The sequence below is a fragment of the Bos javanicus genome, chromosome 11 (genome assembly GCF_032452875.1).
Source record: "Bos javanicus breed banteng chromosome 11, ARS-OSU_banteng_1.0, whole genome shotgun sequence".
NCBI classification, from domain to species: domain Eukaryota; kingdom Metazoa; phylum Chordata; class Mammalia; order Artiodactyla; family Bovidae; genus Bos; species Bos javanicus.
Window position 1 is genome coordinate 22,545,795 of NC_083878.1, and position 15,055 is coordinate 22,560,849.

Here is a 15,055-nt window from a genome sequence, read left to right on the forward strand (position 1 = left end):
ATCTCAGCAGTCAGACACTGTGCTCCCTTGGGACATTAAAAGCAGACAACGCATGACCAAGGGTTGACATTTGTAAGGTGGTTCCTGGGCATCTATGTTCTTTCTTGTGGATGAGGATACCAATGGCACAATAATACCTTTTGGGTCTTTATTTCTTCAAAACATGAAAACAAAAGATGAAGTAGATGACAATGAGAAGAGAGAAAACATTCCGTACAGAATATGCTGGATCACTAGTGATTAAATCAGAAATCATTAGAAACTTTATTTGTCTGTGTCAATAATGTGTACCATTTATAAGGAACAGCACAATTAGTGCACCTCCCCCGCTAAGCTGTGCACAATACACACACAATAATCAAACAAAAGGAAATAATTTTACATGACTATAATTACTAAAACAACCCTGAACAACTAGAATCGTATTTTCCCTATAACATGAAAATTTAAAAAGCAAACAAACCAAAAAGCTTTGAAATTGAAATTGACCAATGGTAAAGATTTCTTAACATCCTCTGTGAAAATTTGCTATGGGATTATTAACATTCCAAATATAGCTAGAAAGAAGTGCAAAGTCTTTCTAATGTTTAAACAACTCATCTCTCTTGACTATTTACTTGGTGTTTCTAGGCTAGCTTTTCATTAAATAAATCTCCAGAAAAAAATGGGTTAGGATTATGCCACCAGTGCGCTGGGCCATGACAGGTCAGGGCTGAGGCTCCAGGAGATGTGAGAAATTAGAGCTGCAGGGGGCATGGAAAAGTACTGCTGTCCAACAAAGATCAGCTGAAGACAAAAATTGGGATTAATTGGGATTTCTCAGACAGCTGGGTCATCAGCAGGATTTCCTTACTTGGTTTAAAATGGAAAGGTGTACAGATCTGCAAGACTGGCTCAGGATACACAGACTGCTGCCCCTTCCATATGCCTTATACTCTCTCAGTTCAAGAAAATCTTAGACATCTAGGCAAGAGAATTTCAGCAATTGTGTTTTTCTTGTAAGATCAAATTGTTTCCACATGGCTGTGTTAACTGTTACTCAGGGGTTAACTGTGAACCCCCTCAGGATCGGGATCTGGGCTGTCTGGTCCATGGTTAGTCCCCAAGTCCTAGCATAGCACTGGGCAGATTGGGTGGGCACTCAGCATTTCCTTATTCATTCAGTCAGCCAGTGTTTTTATTACATGATGAGTGATTGTGATTACTAAGTGGAAGAAGAGAAAATAAGAAATGAAGATTATTATCAGTTATGTATCTCTGAAACAACACAGAGGGCTTAGGGGTGTCTCCGGCCTGGGATTCTTTATGGATAGAGAAATGTCTGAGAGGGGACCTAAGTCATTCCATTTTTCCTCATTTGTGGACTCACAGCTTTGGAATGTTGGGTTTATCATGCTCTTTGATATTGTGAAATAGAGCCATTCCGTTTCCAGGATTAAAAACCTCCCAGAGCAGTCCTAGGAGAGGCACTAATCATCTCATTTAATCACTTCCTCCTCAGCCCTCCGTAGAGAAGACACACTTTGAAAGGCCTGTTGCTCACTGTGGCTTCTTTTCTCCTCAGGAACTGCAGATACTATCAGAGGGGTCTGGACAGTGAAAAAAATGGGGCTCTGAATAGCCTTTTACATAAAAAAATAAAATGAACAAACCAGCACTATCTACCGTCTGTGCCAGACAGAGCAGATGTGAAATAAATACTTTTGGGGCAGGGGTGTTCCAGGAACGGAGGCTTTCAGAGCCCAGGCACATCTAACGTATCCCCTTCTCTACACAGCCCTTCTCCTTGGCCTTCCTGAACCAACAGGTGAGTTTTCAAGGCTTTGATATGCACCACGCGGCTAATTTTCCTTGAAGATACTTTGTCGTGTGCCCGCTGTCCTCTCAATAGCTTTAACTCCCACGTAACAGTTATTGTTTCTTAGAAATGAACGTGCAGATCCATGAACAATAAGCCATTTTCTCCTTTTATCCCTAATCAAACTCAATAACAACACAAAAGTTACAACTCAGGTGAAAAGAAAACTCACTCACGTCTTCAATGTCCAATCAATGTCGCCAAATGGGAGAACAGTATATGCTATACTCTACTATATACAGATACGCTTTGTTTTGTTGTATTTTTCATCCATGCACTGTGTAACAGGTATCACAACAACATTCCCAAACAGGCAGATGAAAGAGGAGCAAATGTTCCATCATGACTGGAACAGGAGTGTGCAGGCCACAGGTGCCTTGGAAAACAGAACTGATGGACAATCCCAGGCAATAGCAACATGGGGCACAGACTGATGCGAATGGGAAAGGATGGTGTGCTTTTTGAATGGAGTTATTCTTCCTGTTTGTACGAGGGGTAAAGGGCAGGAGAAGGGGTTTGGGATGGGAGGGCTGGGGAATCAGCGGGTGTAGAACATCAGAATCAGGGCCTTGCTAATCACAGTCCAGCGCTGAAGAGATAAGAAAGGACTTTGTGCGTTCCTGGGAATCTAGGCATGTTGTTTTTGTACCTGTTGAACAAGGGTGCCAGGCCTAGTATCTTTAAACATCAGACTGTATCTAGAACCATGACTCTTCTTGGCTCCATTCCAGCTCCCCTGTTTCTTCTTGGAGGGAGCTTCACCTCTGCTCCCACTCCAGAGATAAGCATGAAATTTAGTAATATGGTGAAGACATGCTTCTTTCTTCTTCCATGCCCGTTTCCTTTCTTACTCCAAAATAATTTTTAAAGTTTTTGGGCAAAGGGAGAGTCATCTTCCTGATTTCCATTTTTACCATTGAGATTGGACATCACCTCCCACAAGAGAACCACAAACCCTGATCTTCCCCCTGCAAAACCAAAACCAAACCCTAACATCAACCACCTCCCAACCCCGACCCAAAACAAGCAAAAACAGAAAACAAATCAAAGACTTAAGGATTTATGAACCCGGGGAGAACACAGCCCTTCTGGGCTGAGCTGCAAAGATGGCCCTGCCTCCATGCCTGGTTCAACAAGACGACGCCCCTGGGAACGGGAGGTGATGCCTTCTCTCTCCGGCCCTAGTACAGAGTCTGCTCTTGAAGCTGGATTCCATCAGCAGGTGGGTGGACATGACAAATGCCAGTTTCCTCTGTTCATTATACATAATTTTTATGTATATATATATATGTATATATATATATAAATTTACTACATCTGATTGTTCCTTTAGAAGCCTTTTATGTGGCAGTAGGCCTCCAGGGAGGAGAAGAAAATGTACAAGAGCCACAGGAGCACAAAGAGGCAGGATGTGAGGAGCTTGGCAGTCCGGGGCCCACCCAGCTCACCTCCAATTTCTGGCCTCCGCCGATACAGCAGCACCCCCACATTGATGAAAGCAAAAATGGTGAAGAGAGTGACAGAAAAAGCTAGCGTGCCAGGGGACACTTTGAACTGTTCCCCGTTGGCCGCGTGGTAGATGGCGGCGATGGACCAGGCCACACCGATGCCCAGGAAGACGTTCACCGCGTTGCTGCCTGTGACGTTACCTATGGATGCGTCCGCATACTGGTCCTGGGTGGCGGCCACTTTGCTTGCAAATGTGTCTGAGGAGGAAGAAAAAAAAGACAAGGCGCAATTAGCCACTTACAGAGGTCTGTCTGTGGAGTGCTGGAAGCTGCAGCCGTGTACTCTGGAATCAAGCCTTCGGTGGAAACCCTGAGACCAGGACAGAGCTTTGTTCGCTCAAGTCCCAGTCTGGATCGTCAGAACGAGAGGATCCCTAGGTAACAGGATTCGAGGGCTTGGTGGTGGGCGAGTTATAGGCGACTTTGGTCAAGTCCTTTTCCCCACAGATACCACAGTTCTTTGTTGATGGTAACAATTCTACGAGGGTAGTAAACTCGAGAGGTAAGGATGGTGGGCTCAGAGAGGATAAGTAAATGGGTGCAAAATCACGCAGCAAGGAAGAAGCCACATTAAGGCCTGAGCTCAGGCCTTCTGCCTTCAGAAAATGCTTGTTCATTGTATTATCTCACCTTTCCCTGTGCCTGGCGTCCTAATGGGCAGCCTCAAAACTCTTTGTTTACCAATAATCATGAATGCATCTTTTCTCTGAGGCTAGGGAATTCACACATTTTCTTTCTCTACAAGGAGTAGGACAAAACTGACTTAGACTTGGTGAACAGAGCACAAGGGTTTAGTGCTCATTTAAGCCAGAGGGTTTCAAATTCTTCCTTTGCAAGTGAGTATGTGACCCCAGGCAGTTAATTTTTAGAGATTCAATTTCCTAATCTGTGAAATGAGGATAGTAATGCTCACTTTAGAGTGCTTTTGTTAAAATTGAGCTATTAAATGTAAAATGCTTATGTTTCTGGTACAAAGCAAGGGTAGCTATTTTTGTTGTTTTGGGAAGACAACATGAATGGAGCTGCCCAGATCTGTTTATTAAAAGGTGAGGTGAGGATGGATCTGAAATAGCTCCCTTTATTAATAATGTAACAGGACCTGTAAGATATTCAACTTCCTTTTCATATGATCACTGAGTTACTGATATCAAAGTCCTTTCAGCTACCTCTGCAAAATATGTTGCACAGTCAATTTAGAATAAATATTAATAACTGTCAAATTGCACTCACATTCGCAAAACCAGCAGTGGCAGGTATGCTATTACTACAGGGTATCATGGTCTAAGAATATGTGTAGGTGTGTGATATCTGGATGGCTTTCTCCACTCTGTTGCTACTCCAACAGTGTGTGTACTAAGTCGCTCAGTTATGTCTGATTCTTTGCGACCCTATGGACTGGAGCCCTCCAGGCTCCTCTGACCATGGGATTCTCCAGACAAGAATACTGGAGTGGGCTGCCAGGTGTCCTCCAGAAGATCTTCCCAACTCAGGGATCAAACCCATGTCTCTTACATCTCCTGCAATGGCAGGTGGGTCCTTTATCACAAGTGCCACCTGGGAAGCCCAAGCTCCAATGGGGATGATACATAAAGCGTGTTTGCTTACATAAGCCTGTAGATTCTTGTGCTTTACCATCGGAGAGAGGTTATTTAGGCTTCTCAGAGGCTACTGAATCTGCAGTGTCTCTTTCTGAAAGGGAACTGGTTAACCTTGAGGGTCTGTGGGATGGACCCACAGATAGATTCTGACCTACGTTTTATAAAGAGGCAGACTTCTTACTCCGTGCTACCCATATTACATAGATATGTTTTTAGTTTTTAACGGGTGGATAATTGCTTTACAATGTTGTGCTGGTGTCTGCCATATAACAATGTGAATCAGCCATAGTTACATGGATATTTTCACTGAACCCTCAATCTAAGCCTTGTAGAGTAGACATTATTATTCCATTTTTACAATCTGGGAAACAGTGATGTTGTGATAGTCTGCCTATTGGACAGGGTGTCTGTCAATAGAGCAAGGATTCTGAAACTAAATGTTTGATTTCAGAGCCATTCTCAGCCTACACCTTGCTTTCTCTCCTAGGAAGGCTCACATTTTCCTCTTCTCAGTCCCTTTCAGGCTGTCCCGTTCCTTCCACTCAGAAAACTTGAGACAGGTTTCCGCAGAGTACTCTTTCCTGTACCGGTGAGAACTAAGAAGGAGGTGTAGGCAGCTGGCTATCCTGTCCTGCTGGACCAGTGCTACATGGTACACTTGAGATCACACACTGCAGCCTGAATCAGGATCATCACGGAGGCCGGCGAGTGAAAGCCGAGTGAGACAAATCTTCGTCTCTTGCAGTTCATTATTAAGAATTATTAGGAACTGCCACAGCAGCAGCCTCAAAAAAAAAAAAAAAAAGTCACTTGGCTTTTAATTTTCAAGGACAGACAGCTGAACAAGGAATGTAAATGAACAGAGTCCAAGGGGGGAGACAGCCCCTTACAGCTCAGCTACTGCCGAGGAACACTCGAGATGGTATTCTGTGCTGACATGTCTGCTGGTGGTGGCTAGTGCTGCGGGGCCTTCGCCTTCCTCTCTTGCCCCCTCTGCCATGCTGCAGGGATGGGGACCTGGCATCCTTGGCCTGCTTACCTCCCTTGGCACATAGTATGTGGCACTCTAGGCTTCCTCGGTGCCCCATCTCCATTCGACAGCATCTCTGCTGCTGTGCCAGAAGTGAATGAGGCACAAAATCAAAGATTTTACTGGGCCTTCCTGGGTCTGCAGGGATTTCTTCTCACTCAAGTCATTTTTTCAATAGCTCATTAATGTGAATAGCGCAGCAGAGTCCTAATAATAATAGGTTCCTGTTTATAAATGCCTCTGAACGTTAGCAACCCAAGTGATTAGCTTATATCACATAAATGAAACATGTTTGGGCCTCTGAGCCAGGTAGGTTTTACTTACTGGAATTATACATCAGATCTTTGTTTTGCAATTCAAAAGCTGTATAAGAAAATTGTAGAAACATATGTAAATCCAAACTATTAGCTTTAATTTCAACAGAGACAACTCTGTTTTCCAAATGAAGTGTGATGGAATCTCCCCAAACCACCTTCTCTCATCACTGCTTAGCGCACAGAGTGGCATACCACAGACTGTAGATGAGGTCCAGCCAAGCCTGGCCCTGAATGCCAAGCCCAAGACCCGTTTGTGGCTGAACAAGGCAAAAGCCATGCAAATGCCATTCCCGGGGGTGATATCCAAACAAGAACTGTTGCCACAGAACAGGCATATTCAGAACTTAGACTGTTAAATACAAACCAAAGGAGTCAGATATCCACTGTGACTGCTACAAACTAATTGTTAATGATAACTTATATATGGGTTTATAACTATACCTACATAATAGGAATTTTTATTTCTAATTCTCACCTTGAATTCTAATACATTTAAAGTTAATTGTAGAGTTTTAGACTTTTGATTCTGCCTCCTTGGTCCCTGTAACCGTGAATCACTAACAGGAAAGATATGTTTGGGAGGCAGTGTGGCTGGAATTAAACCACACATTACAGAGTCAGGACATGATTGTTCTCTGCATCTGGCCTTTGCCAAGTCACTTGGTCAATACGCAGGACTATGTCAACACACTCCCCTTTCTTCCAGAAATCATTTTTTTAACTGAATTTCTCCAACTTTATCACTACCTACAGACTAAGCTTTAAACATTTCTTCTGTAAAAGGGATAGTTCTCACAACCCTGCAGGTCACATGAAGGGTTTCTGTGTTTTGTATAGTTCCACCCTGAAATGATTTATCTTTGCCTTGACTCTTAGCATATGCTGGGGGCCAGCTGTTCAACTCTCAAGCGGTCTGTGCTCAGGAACTGACGCTGACAGTGATTCTGACTGAAGTCCAGCCTGCTTATGGAGGCAGGGTTGCTGTCTCCCAGCACCCGTGAATTATTGACAACATGAGGGGCTCAGAGCCTCCTCATAGTAGTGACAGAAGTCTCATCAAGTGGACATTCTGGGCTCTTCTATCTGTGTGTACTCAGGGGTTCTGGTTTCCTAACTTTACTGTTGGGTGGTACATAGAATATATCACAATACTCAATTCAGATAAATGATTTTGGTGGGGTTTTCTTTTTTGCAGGAGTCTATACATGTCTACCCTTAAACCTGACTAGTGATGACAATATCTCCTTTTAAAAGAATAAATGACCTAATGAAATATTCAAAGTGATGTCTAGACCTGAAGATTTTGCCAGTGATGAAACTGTGCCAATATTTGTGAAGTTAAACCACACAGCACAGTCATTGAGCTCTTAAAAAGAGTTAAGAAATGTTGGCACGGTTATTGACTTCAAATCATGTACGTGACTATATGAGTGTAGCCATGGAATAGCTGGTGGCAGGGAGGACTGTTTTAGATACTGCTTAATGTCAATCAAGTGTGGACTGAAAATGCAGGGAGATCCTTGTTTTGTGTTTTTAAAGATTTGGGGCTCTACCGTCCACCCAATTAATCAGACTCTCTGAGAAAAAGACACAGGGATATGCATTTTTATAAATGCTTGGGTGAGTTTGATGGAGGTGCTGGGGCAGCCTGGCATGAAGTCCCCCATCCTCTACTTGTGCTGTGCTCTCTTTTAAAAAACCCAGCTCAAGCATGGCAACTATGAAAGGCCAAGGAACGAGGGAAATTTCCTTAAAATTAGTTGAATTCTGGCTGTTTCACTTGCCACGTAAGAAGTTTACCTACTTTATATGGTTGTGAAGGAAATGAGTTAACATGAACAAGAACAGGGCCTAGTACTTAATGAGTGCTCAATATTAGTAATTATTTTTATAATACACCAGAGCCAGATCCCAAGAGAATCCATAAGTGGTCCAGAATTCTGAGTTACTATAATGATTCTAAACTTCTGGGGAGTTATAACACCCTTTAAAGACATATTAACTTTACAGTCCTAGGTATTTAAAAATGTGGTAGAACATAAAATTATTCCTAAAATCAGAGATTTTTATTTGAAAATTCCATATAACCTAAGTCATAAAAGGGCTGCCTTTGTGGTTCAGATGGTAAAGCATCCCCCTGCAATGCAGGAGACCCAGGTTTGATCCCTGGGTCAAGAAGATTCCCCAGTGAAAGGAATGGCAATCCACTCTAGTATTCTTGCCTGGAGAATTCCATGGACAGAGAAGCCTGGAGGGCTATAGTCCATAGGATTGCAAAGAGTCAGACTTGACTGAGTGACTTTCACTTTCTAAGTCATAAAAAGACACTAGAGATCTGGTTTATGGCCCTAATTTTACTAGTGACTGAAAGACATCCTTGCTTAAACAACACATATATTCCTCTATTCTTTCCTCTCTTCTGTGTACTTTCTGTTTCACTCTTTTTGTTTCACATCCTTCTTACTCTGCCATCTTGCCTCCATCCTGAATCCTCACAACGTCAATTTTGTTGACCTACATGTGTTTTCTCGACTAACACAGGGAAGGTACCACTGTCCTTACACAGAGGGTGAATCAAAGGAGAATTCAAATGGAAATTTTACTTATGTACTAATTCCTCTGTCACTAAGGACTTTAAACAAGTTTTTGCCTTTGTAATATTTATTTATCCCCATAAATATGAAACCCAAACTTCTTACTTACATACACACACTCACCTCACTGGTTCGTATGAAAAGAAACCTTGTTTGGCATCCAAGTGAAGTTTAAGAGATCAGGGAATTACTGATGTTTGATTGATGTTTGACCAGTTAGAGGAATTATAAAAACTGACAAAGGGAAAAACACTTAAAATTTCTAGCCATAAAAATTTGTCCCTGAAAAAGAAATGGACACAATGACACTGACTTTTAGAAGAGAAGAAAAGAGGTAAGTCACAAGTTCAAGAGGACTCCTGTTGGCAGGTCAGAACACCTGCTTCTACTCATTTTTATCACCAGGGTAGCTTCGGAAAAATACCAGATTGTGAGCTCCACTCTGGGTTTCTGTTCCCTTGGTCTAGAATGCAGCCTGAGCACTGACATTCATTAAAGCTCTCCAACTAGACTGAGACCCACTAACCAACTATGCAGAGCCTTCGATTCACTCTCTGTGTAAGGACAGTGGTACCTTCCCTGTATTAGTCGAGAAAACACATGTAGGTCAACAAAATCTATGTTGTGGGGATTCAGGATGGAGGCAAGATGGCAGAGTAAGAAGGATATGAGCTCACCTCTTCTTAGGAAAACACCAAAATCACAATTAACTGCTGAACAACTATCAACAAAAAAATGCTGGGCTCTAACAAAAAAGATATCCTACATCCAAAGACAAAGAAGGAAGTCCATTACTCTGATGGTAGGAGGGCACGGTTGTGATAAAATCAAATCCCATGCCCACTGGGGGAGGGGTGGTGTGAGCCAAAGACTGGAAAATAATTATATCACAGAAGTTCTCCCACAGGAGTGAAAGTTCTAAGTTCCACATCAGCGTTCCCAGCCTGATGGTCTGGCAACAGGGGTGGAGCCTCCCGAAAGTCTGGCTTTGAAGGCCAGCAGTGTTTGATCACAGGACTTCCACAAGACTGGGGGAAGAAGAAACTCCACTCTTGGAGGGTGCACACAAGGTCTGTGTGCACCAGGACCCAGTGAAAAAAGCAGTGAGAGCCTGGGCCAGACCCACCTGCTAGTACTGGAGGGTCTCCTTCAGCGGAGGTAGAGGCAGCTATGGCTCACTAGGGAACAAAGACACTAGCAGTTCTGGGGAGTGCTCACTGGTGTGAGCCCTCAGGGCAGACCACCATCTCTCACCGAGACCTGGCCCCACTCAACAGGATCCCGTTCTAGGACACCTCAGGCCAAATACCCAACATGGTAGGCACACACCCCCTACTCAGCAGCAGACAGCATGCCTAAAGTCTTCCTGAGCATGTAGCTGCCTGCTAAACCCCTTGACATGGTCCTGGCCACCAGACAGACAAAACTCAGTTATACCCAGCTTGGGGGAAGGCAAAATCACTTCAAATCACTGAATGATATAACCTAAATGAGATAAAAGATAATATAGAATACATAAATATTATTTATGCCTAGCACACAGGGGAACTACATGATAAACTAAGAAAAAAATTCCCTTTCTGGTCATAAAAGTTTTCATTCTCATTTTCTGATGGTTTCTATTCCTTTTGACATTTTGAGAGTTGATTTCAGTGTAAATAATAACTTCCTGCATTTTATACCAACTTTCAGTTTACAAAGCACTCTGAAATCCATATTACTTAATCCTCTTACGAGCTCCCTAAATTGTCATGATTATGCCTATTTTACAGGCAAGAAAAGCATGGCTGAGTCAAGAAGTTGATTCCAACAATAACATGAATAATGGTTAGAAGTTCTGTTTCCTGAATTCAGTTCTAAAGTTCTTGTTTCTAAAGAAAAGTCTCAAACCTATCCTTACACCTAAAGCAACTAGAGAAAGAAGGACAAACAAAACCCAAAGTTAGTAGAAGGAAAGAAATCATAAATATCGGAGCAGAAATAAAGACAAACAATAGCAAAGATCAAAGAAACTAAAAGCTGGTTCTCTAAGAAGATGAACAAAATTGAGAAACCTTTTAGCCAAAATCATCAAGAAAAAAGGGAGAGGGCTCAAATCAATAAAATTAGAAATGAAAAAGAAGTTACAATGGAAGCCACATAAATACAAAGGATCATGCGACTATTACAAGCAACAATACACCAATAAATTGGACAACCTAGAAGAAATGAAAAAATTAGGTACAATCTCCGAAGACTGAACCAGGAAGAAATAGAAAATATGAACAGACTAATTACAAGCACTAAAATGGAAACTGTGATTAAATTCCCAACAAAAGTCCAGGACCAGATGTCTTCACAGGCAAATTCTATCAAACATTTAGAGCAGAGTTAACACATAACCTTTGATACCCTTCCAGAAAATTGCAGAGGAAGGAGCACTTCCAAACTCATTCTATGATGTCACCATCACTCTGATACTGAAACCAGATGAAGATACCACACACACAAAAATTCAGGCCAATATCACTGATGAACATAGATACAAAAATCCTAAACAAAATACTAGCAAATCAAATCCAACAAAACATTAAGAGGATCATATACCATGATCAAATGGGATTTATCCCAGAGATGCAAAGATTTTTTCAATATCCACAGACTAACTAGGGTGAACTACCCCATCAACAAATTGAAATATAAAAACCATACGGTCATATCGATAGATACAGAAAAAGCTTTTGACAAAATCCAACACTCATTTGTGATAAAAACTTTCCAGAAATTGGGCATAGAAGGAATGTACTTCAACATAATAAAGGTCATATATGACAAACATACAATGAACATCATACTCAATGGTAAAAAGCTGAAAGCATTTCCTCTAAGATTAGAAATAAGATCAGGATGTGCACGCTTGCAGTTTTATTCAACATAGTTTTGGAAGTCCTAGCCATGGCAATCAGAGAAGAAAAATAAAAAGAATACAAATTAGAAAAGAAGGAAGACCTTCACTGTTGGCAGATGAAATGATAGTAGACATAGAAAATCCTAAAGATGCTACCAGAAAACTACTGCAGCTCATCAATAAATAGTGAAGTTGGAGGATACACAAAGTACAGAAATCTCTTGCATTTCTATACACTAACAACAAAAGACCAGAAAGGGGAATTAAATAGTCCCATTTACCATAACATCAAAAAGAATAAAATATCTAGAAATAAACCTATCTAAGGATGCAAAATGCTTGTACTCCAAAAACTATAAGATGCCGAAAGAAATGGAAGATGACACAGATGGAAAGATATACCATGTTCTTGTATTAGAAGAATCAATAGTGTGAAAATGACTATATTATTCAAGGTAATCTACATAGTCAATGAAATCCCTATCAAATTATCAATAGCATTTATTTACATGGAACTAGAACAAAAAGTCTTAAAATCTGATGGGGACACAAAAGACCCGAAAGCCAAAGCAATCTTAAGAAAAATGGAGCTGGTGGAATCAGGTTCCTTGACTTCAGACTATGCTTCAAATCTACAGTAATCAATACAGTATGGTACTGCACACAAAAACAAGTATATACCAACAGAACAGGATAGAAAGCCCAGAAATAAACCCATGCAACTGTGGTCAATTAATCTATGTCAAAGGAGATAAGATTATACAATGTAGAAAGACAGTCTCTTCAATAAATGATGCTGAGAAAACTGGACAGCCACATGTACAAAACTGAAATTAGATCATTTTTTACCACTATATACAAAAATAAACTCAAAATGCATTAAAGAGCTAAATGTAAGATTGGATGCTATAAAACTTCTAGAGGAAAACATAGGCAGAACACTCTTTGACATAAATCACAGCAATATTTTTTCAAACTATCTCCCAGAGTAATGGAAACAAAACCAAAAATAAACAAATGGGACCTAATTAAATTTAAAAGCTGTTGCACAGCCATGTGCAAAACAAAATGAAAAGCCCACATAATGGAAGAAAATATTTACAAATGATGTAACTGACATGGGATTAATATTGAAAATTTATAAACAGCTCATGCAGCTCAATATAAAAAAACAAACAACCTAATCAAAAAATGGGCAGAAGATCTAAGTAGACATTTATCCAAAGAAGACATACAGATGGCCAAGAGGCACATGAAAAGATACTCAACATGGCTAATTATTAGAGAAATGCAAATCAAAAGCACATTAAGATATCACTTTACACCAGACAGAATGGTCATCATCAAAACATCTACAAACCAAAAAATGCTGGCGAGTTTGTAGAAAAGGGAACCCTTCCACCCTATGGGTGGGAATGTAAATTGGTACAGCCGCTATGCAGAAACATATGGAGATTCCCTAAAAAACTAAATATAGAGCTACCAAATGATCTAGCAATCCCACCCCTGGGCATATATGCAGAGAAAGCCATGGTTCAAAAGGATACATGCACCCCAGTGTACATTGCAGCACTATTTACAATAGCCAAGAAACGGAAGCAAACTAAATGTCCGTTGATGGAGGAACAGATAAAGAAGATGTAGCATGTACATACAATGGAATATTACTCAGCCACGAAAAAGAATGACATAATGCCACTTGCAGCAACATGGATGGGCCTGGAGATTATCATACTAAATGAAGTAAGTCAGAGATAGACACATATCATATGATATTGCTTGTATTCAGAATCTAAAAAAAGAAAAAATACAAATGAACTTATTTACAAAACAGAAAACAAACTTATGGTTACCAAAGGGGAAGGGTGGCAGGGAGGGATAAGTTGGCAGTTTGGGACTGACATATACACAGTGCTAGATAACCAACAAGGACCTACTATATAGCATATGGAACTTGGCTCAATATTCTGTAATAACCTAAATGGAAAAAGAATTTGAAAAAGAATAAATACATAACTGAATCCCTTTGCTGTACACCTGAAACACTGTTAATCAACTATATTCCAATATAAAATAAAGAATTTAAAAATCAACATTTTGTTACTGGATAAATTACTTTTCACTTTGATATTGTTAACTTGAACGTTTGCACTTTGCAGGGTTACCCCTGGAACTTAGTTTTCCTATGATGTATCTGAAATCCTGGTATATTTCAAGTTCAAAGAAAGATTAATTCTAATTAAAATAGAGAAATATTGTGTCTATTCTTCAGGGAACACAAGGCAGAGAAGAGAACGAACAACAACCAGCAGTACTATTTAATTTGCTTTCCAAACTGTAATTTGATACATGTTCACAAAAGGAAATGGTTAACACTCCACATACACATACTGGGAACATACAGTTCCATAATAGGATTATTTTTCAGAACAATGTTCATGAATGTTCAACAGTGGGTTCAAGTTTCCCCTTCCTTCTTCAAGCTCCTAGCTTCATGGCATTTGCTAAAATTTTCTAAAGTCTCTGATTCTAATTCTTGATGTTAATAGAAGCATTTTGAACCTTCCAAAGAACTCTTGGTTTCCCTGAGATGGGGCTCTTGAATTTCTCAGTCAGTGTTGCCTTCTCACTCTCAGTCCTGAAAAGAACCCTGAACCAACTAGCTGGTTGTAGAGCAAATAAGTTGTGTTCTAACCTGGCTGTCTCTTGCTGCTGTTGCTAAGTTGCTTCAGTCATGTCCAACTCTGTGTGACCCCATAGATGGCAGCACACCAGGCTCTGCCATCCCTGGGATTTTCCAGGCAAGAACATTTGAGTGGGTTGCCATTTCCTTCTCCAATGCGTGAAAGTGGAAAGTGAAAGTGAAGTCGCTCAGTTGTGTCCGACTCTTAGAGACCCCATGGACTGCAGCCTACCAGGCTCCTCCGTCCATGGGATTCTCCAGGCAAGAACACTGGAGTGGGGTGCCGTTGCCTTCTCCGGGGTGTCTCAGAATTCTGTCCATGGAATTCTCCAGGCAATACCTGCATTAATATGGTTCTGGAGTGGATCAGATTATGTATGCTGGGTACCCTGAGAGTTCTGCTTGTTTGCTCACCCAAATAAAAAGGTTGATGCAGATGATAGTGGTGGACATTCCAATGTGTGTCTGATCAAGTAAGGGGTTACAAGGTTGAATGACTTAAAGGAAGTCTCCTTGCGCTGGTCAACCAGCAGCTGGATGATGAACATAATTATCTGACAGTTTCCAGTTGGTGCATGTG

At 41.0% G+C, this 15,055-nt stretch overlaps 1 protein-coding gene across 16 annotated transcripts in view; it reads right to left on the reverse strand.

Annotated features, from left to right (window-relative positions):
* Window positions 1–240: 240 nt before the first annotated feature.
* Window positions 241–15,055, reverse strand: part of SLC8A1 (solute carrier family 8 member A1) — a 447,518-nt gene continuing 432,703 nt past the window's right edge. For 15 of the 16 annotated variants that reach the window (XM_061432164.1, XM_061432168.1, XM_061432177.1 and 12 more), the window contains one exon: window positions 241–3,564. In XM_061432164.1, coding sequence (XP_061288148.1) covers window positions 3,188–3,564 — 377 coding nt within the window. In that variant the 3' untranslated portion in view covers window positions 241–3,187. The remainder of the gene's footprint in view (window positions 3,565–15,055) is intronic. The other variant, XM_061432167.1, reaches the window with a different exon arrangement.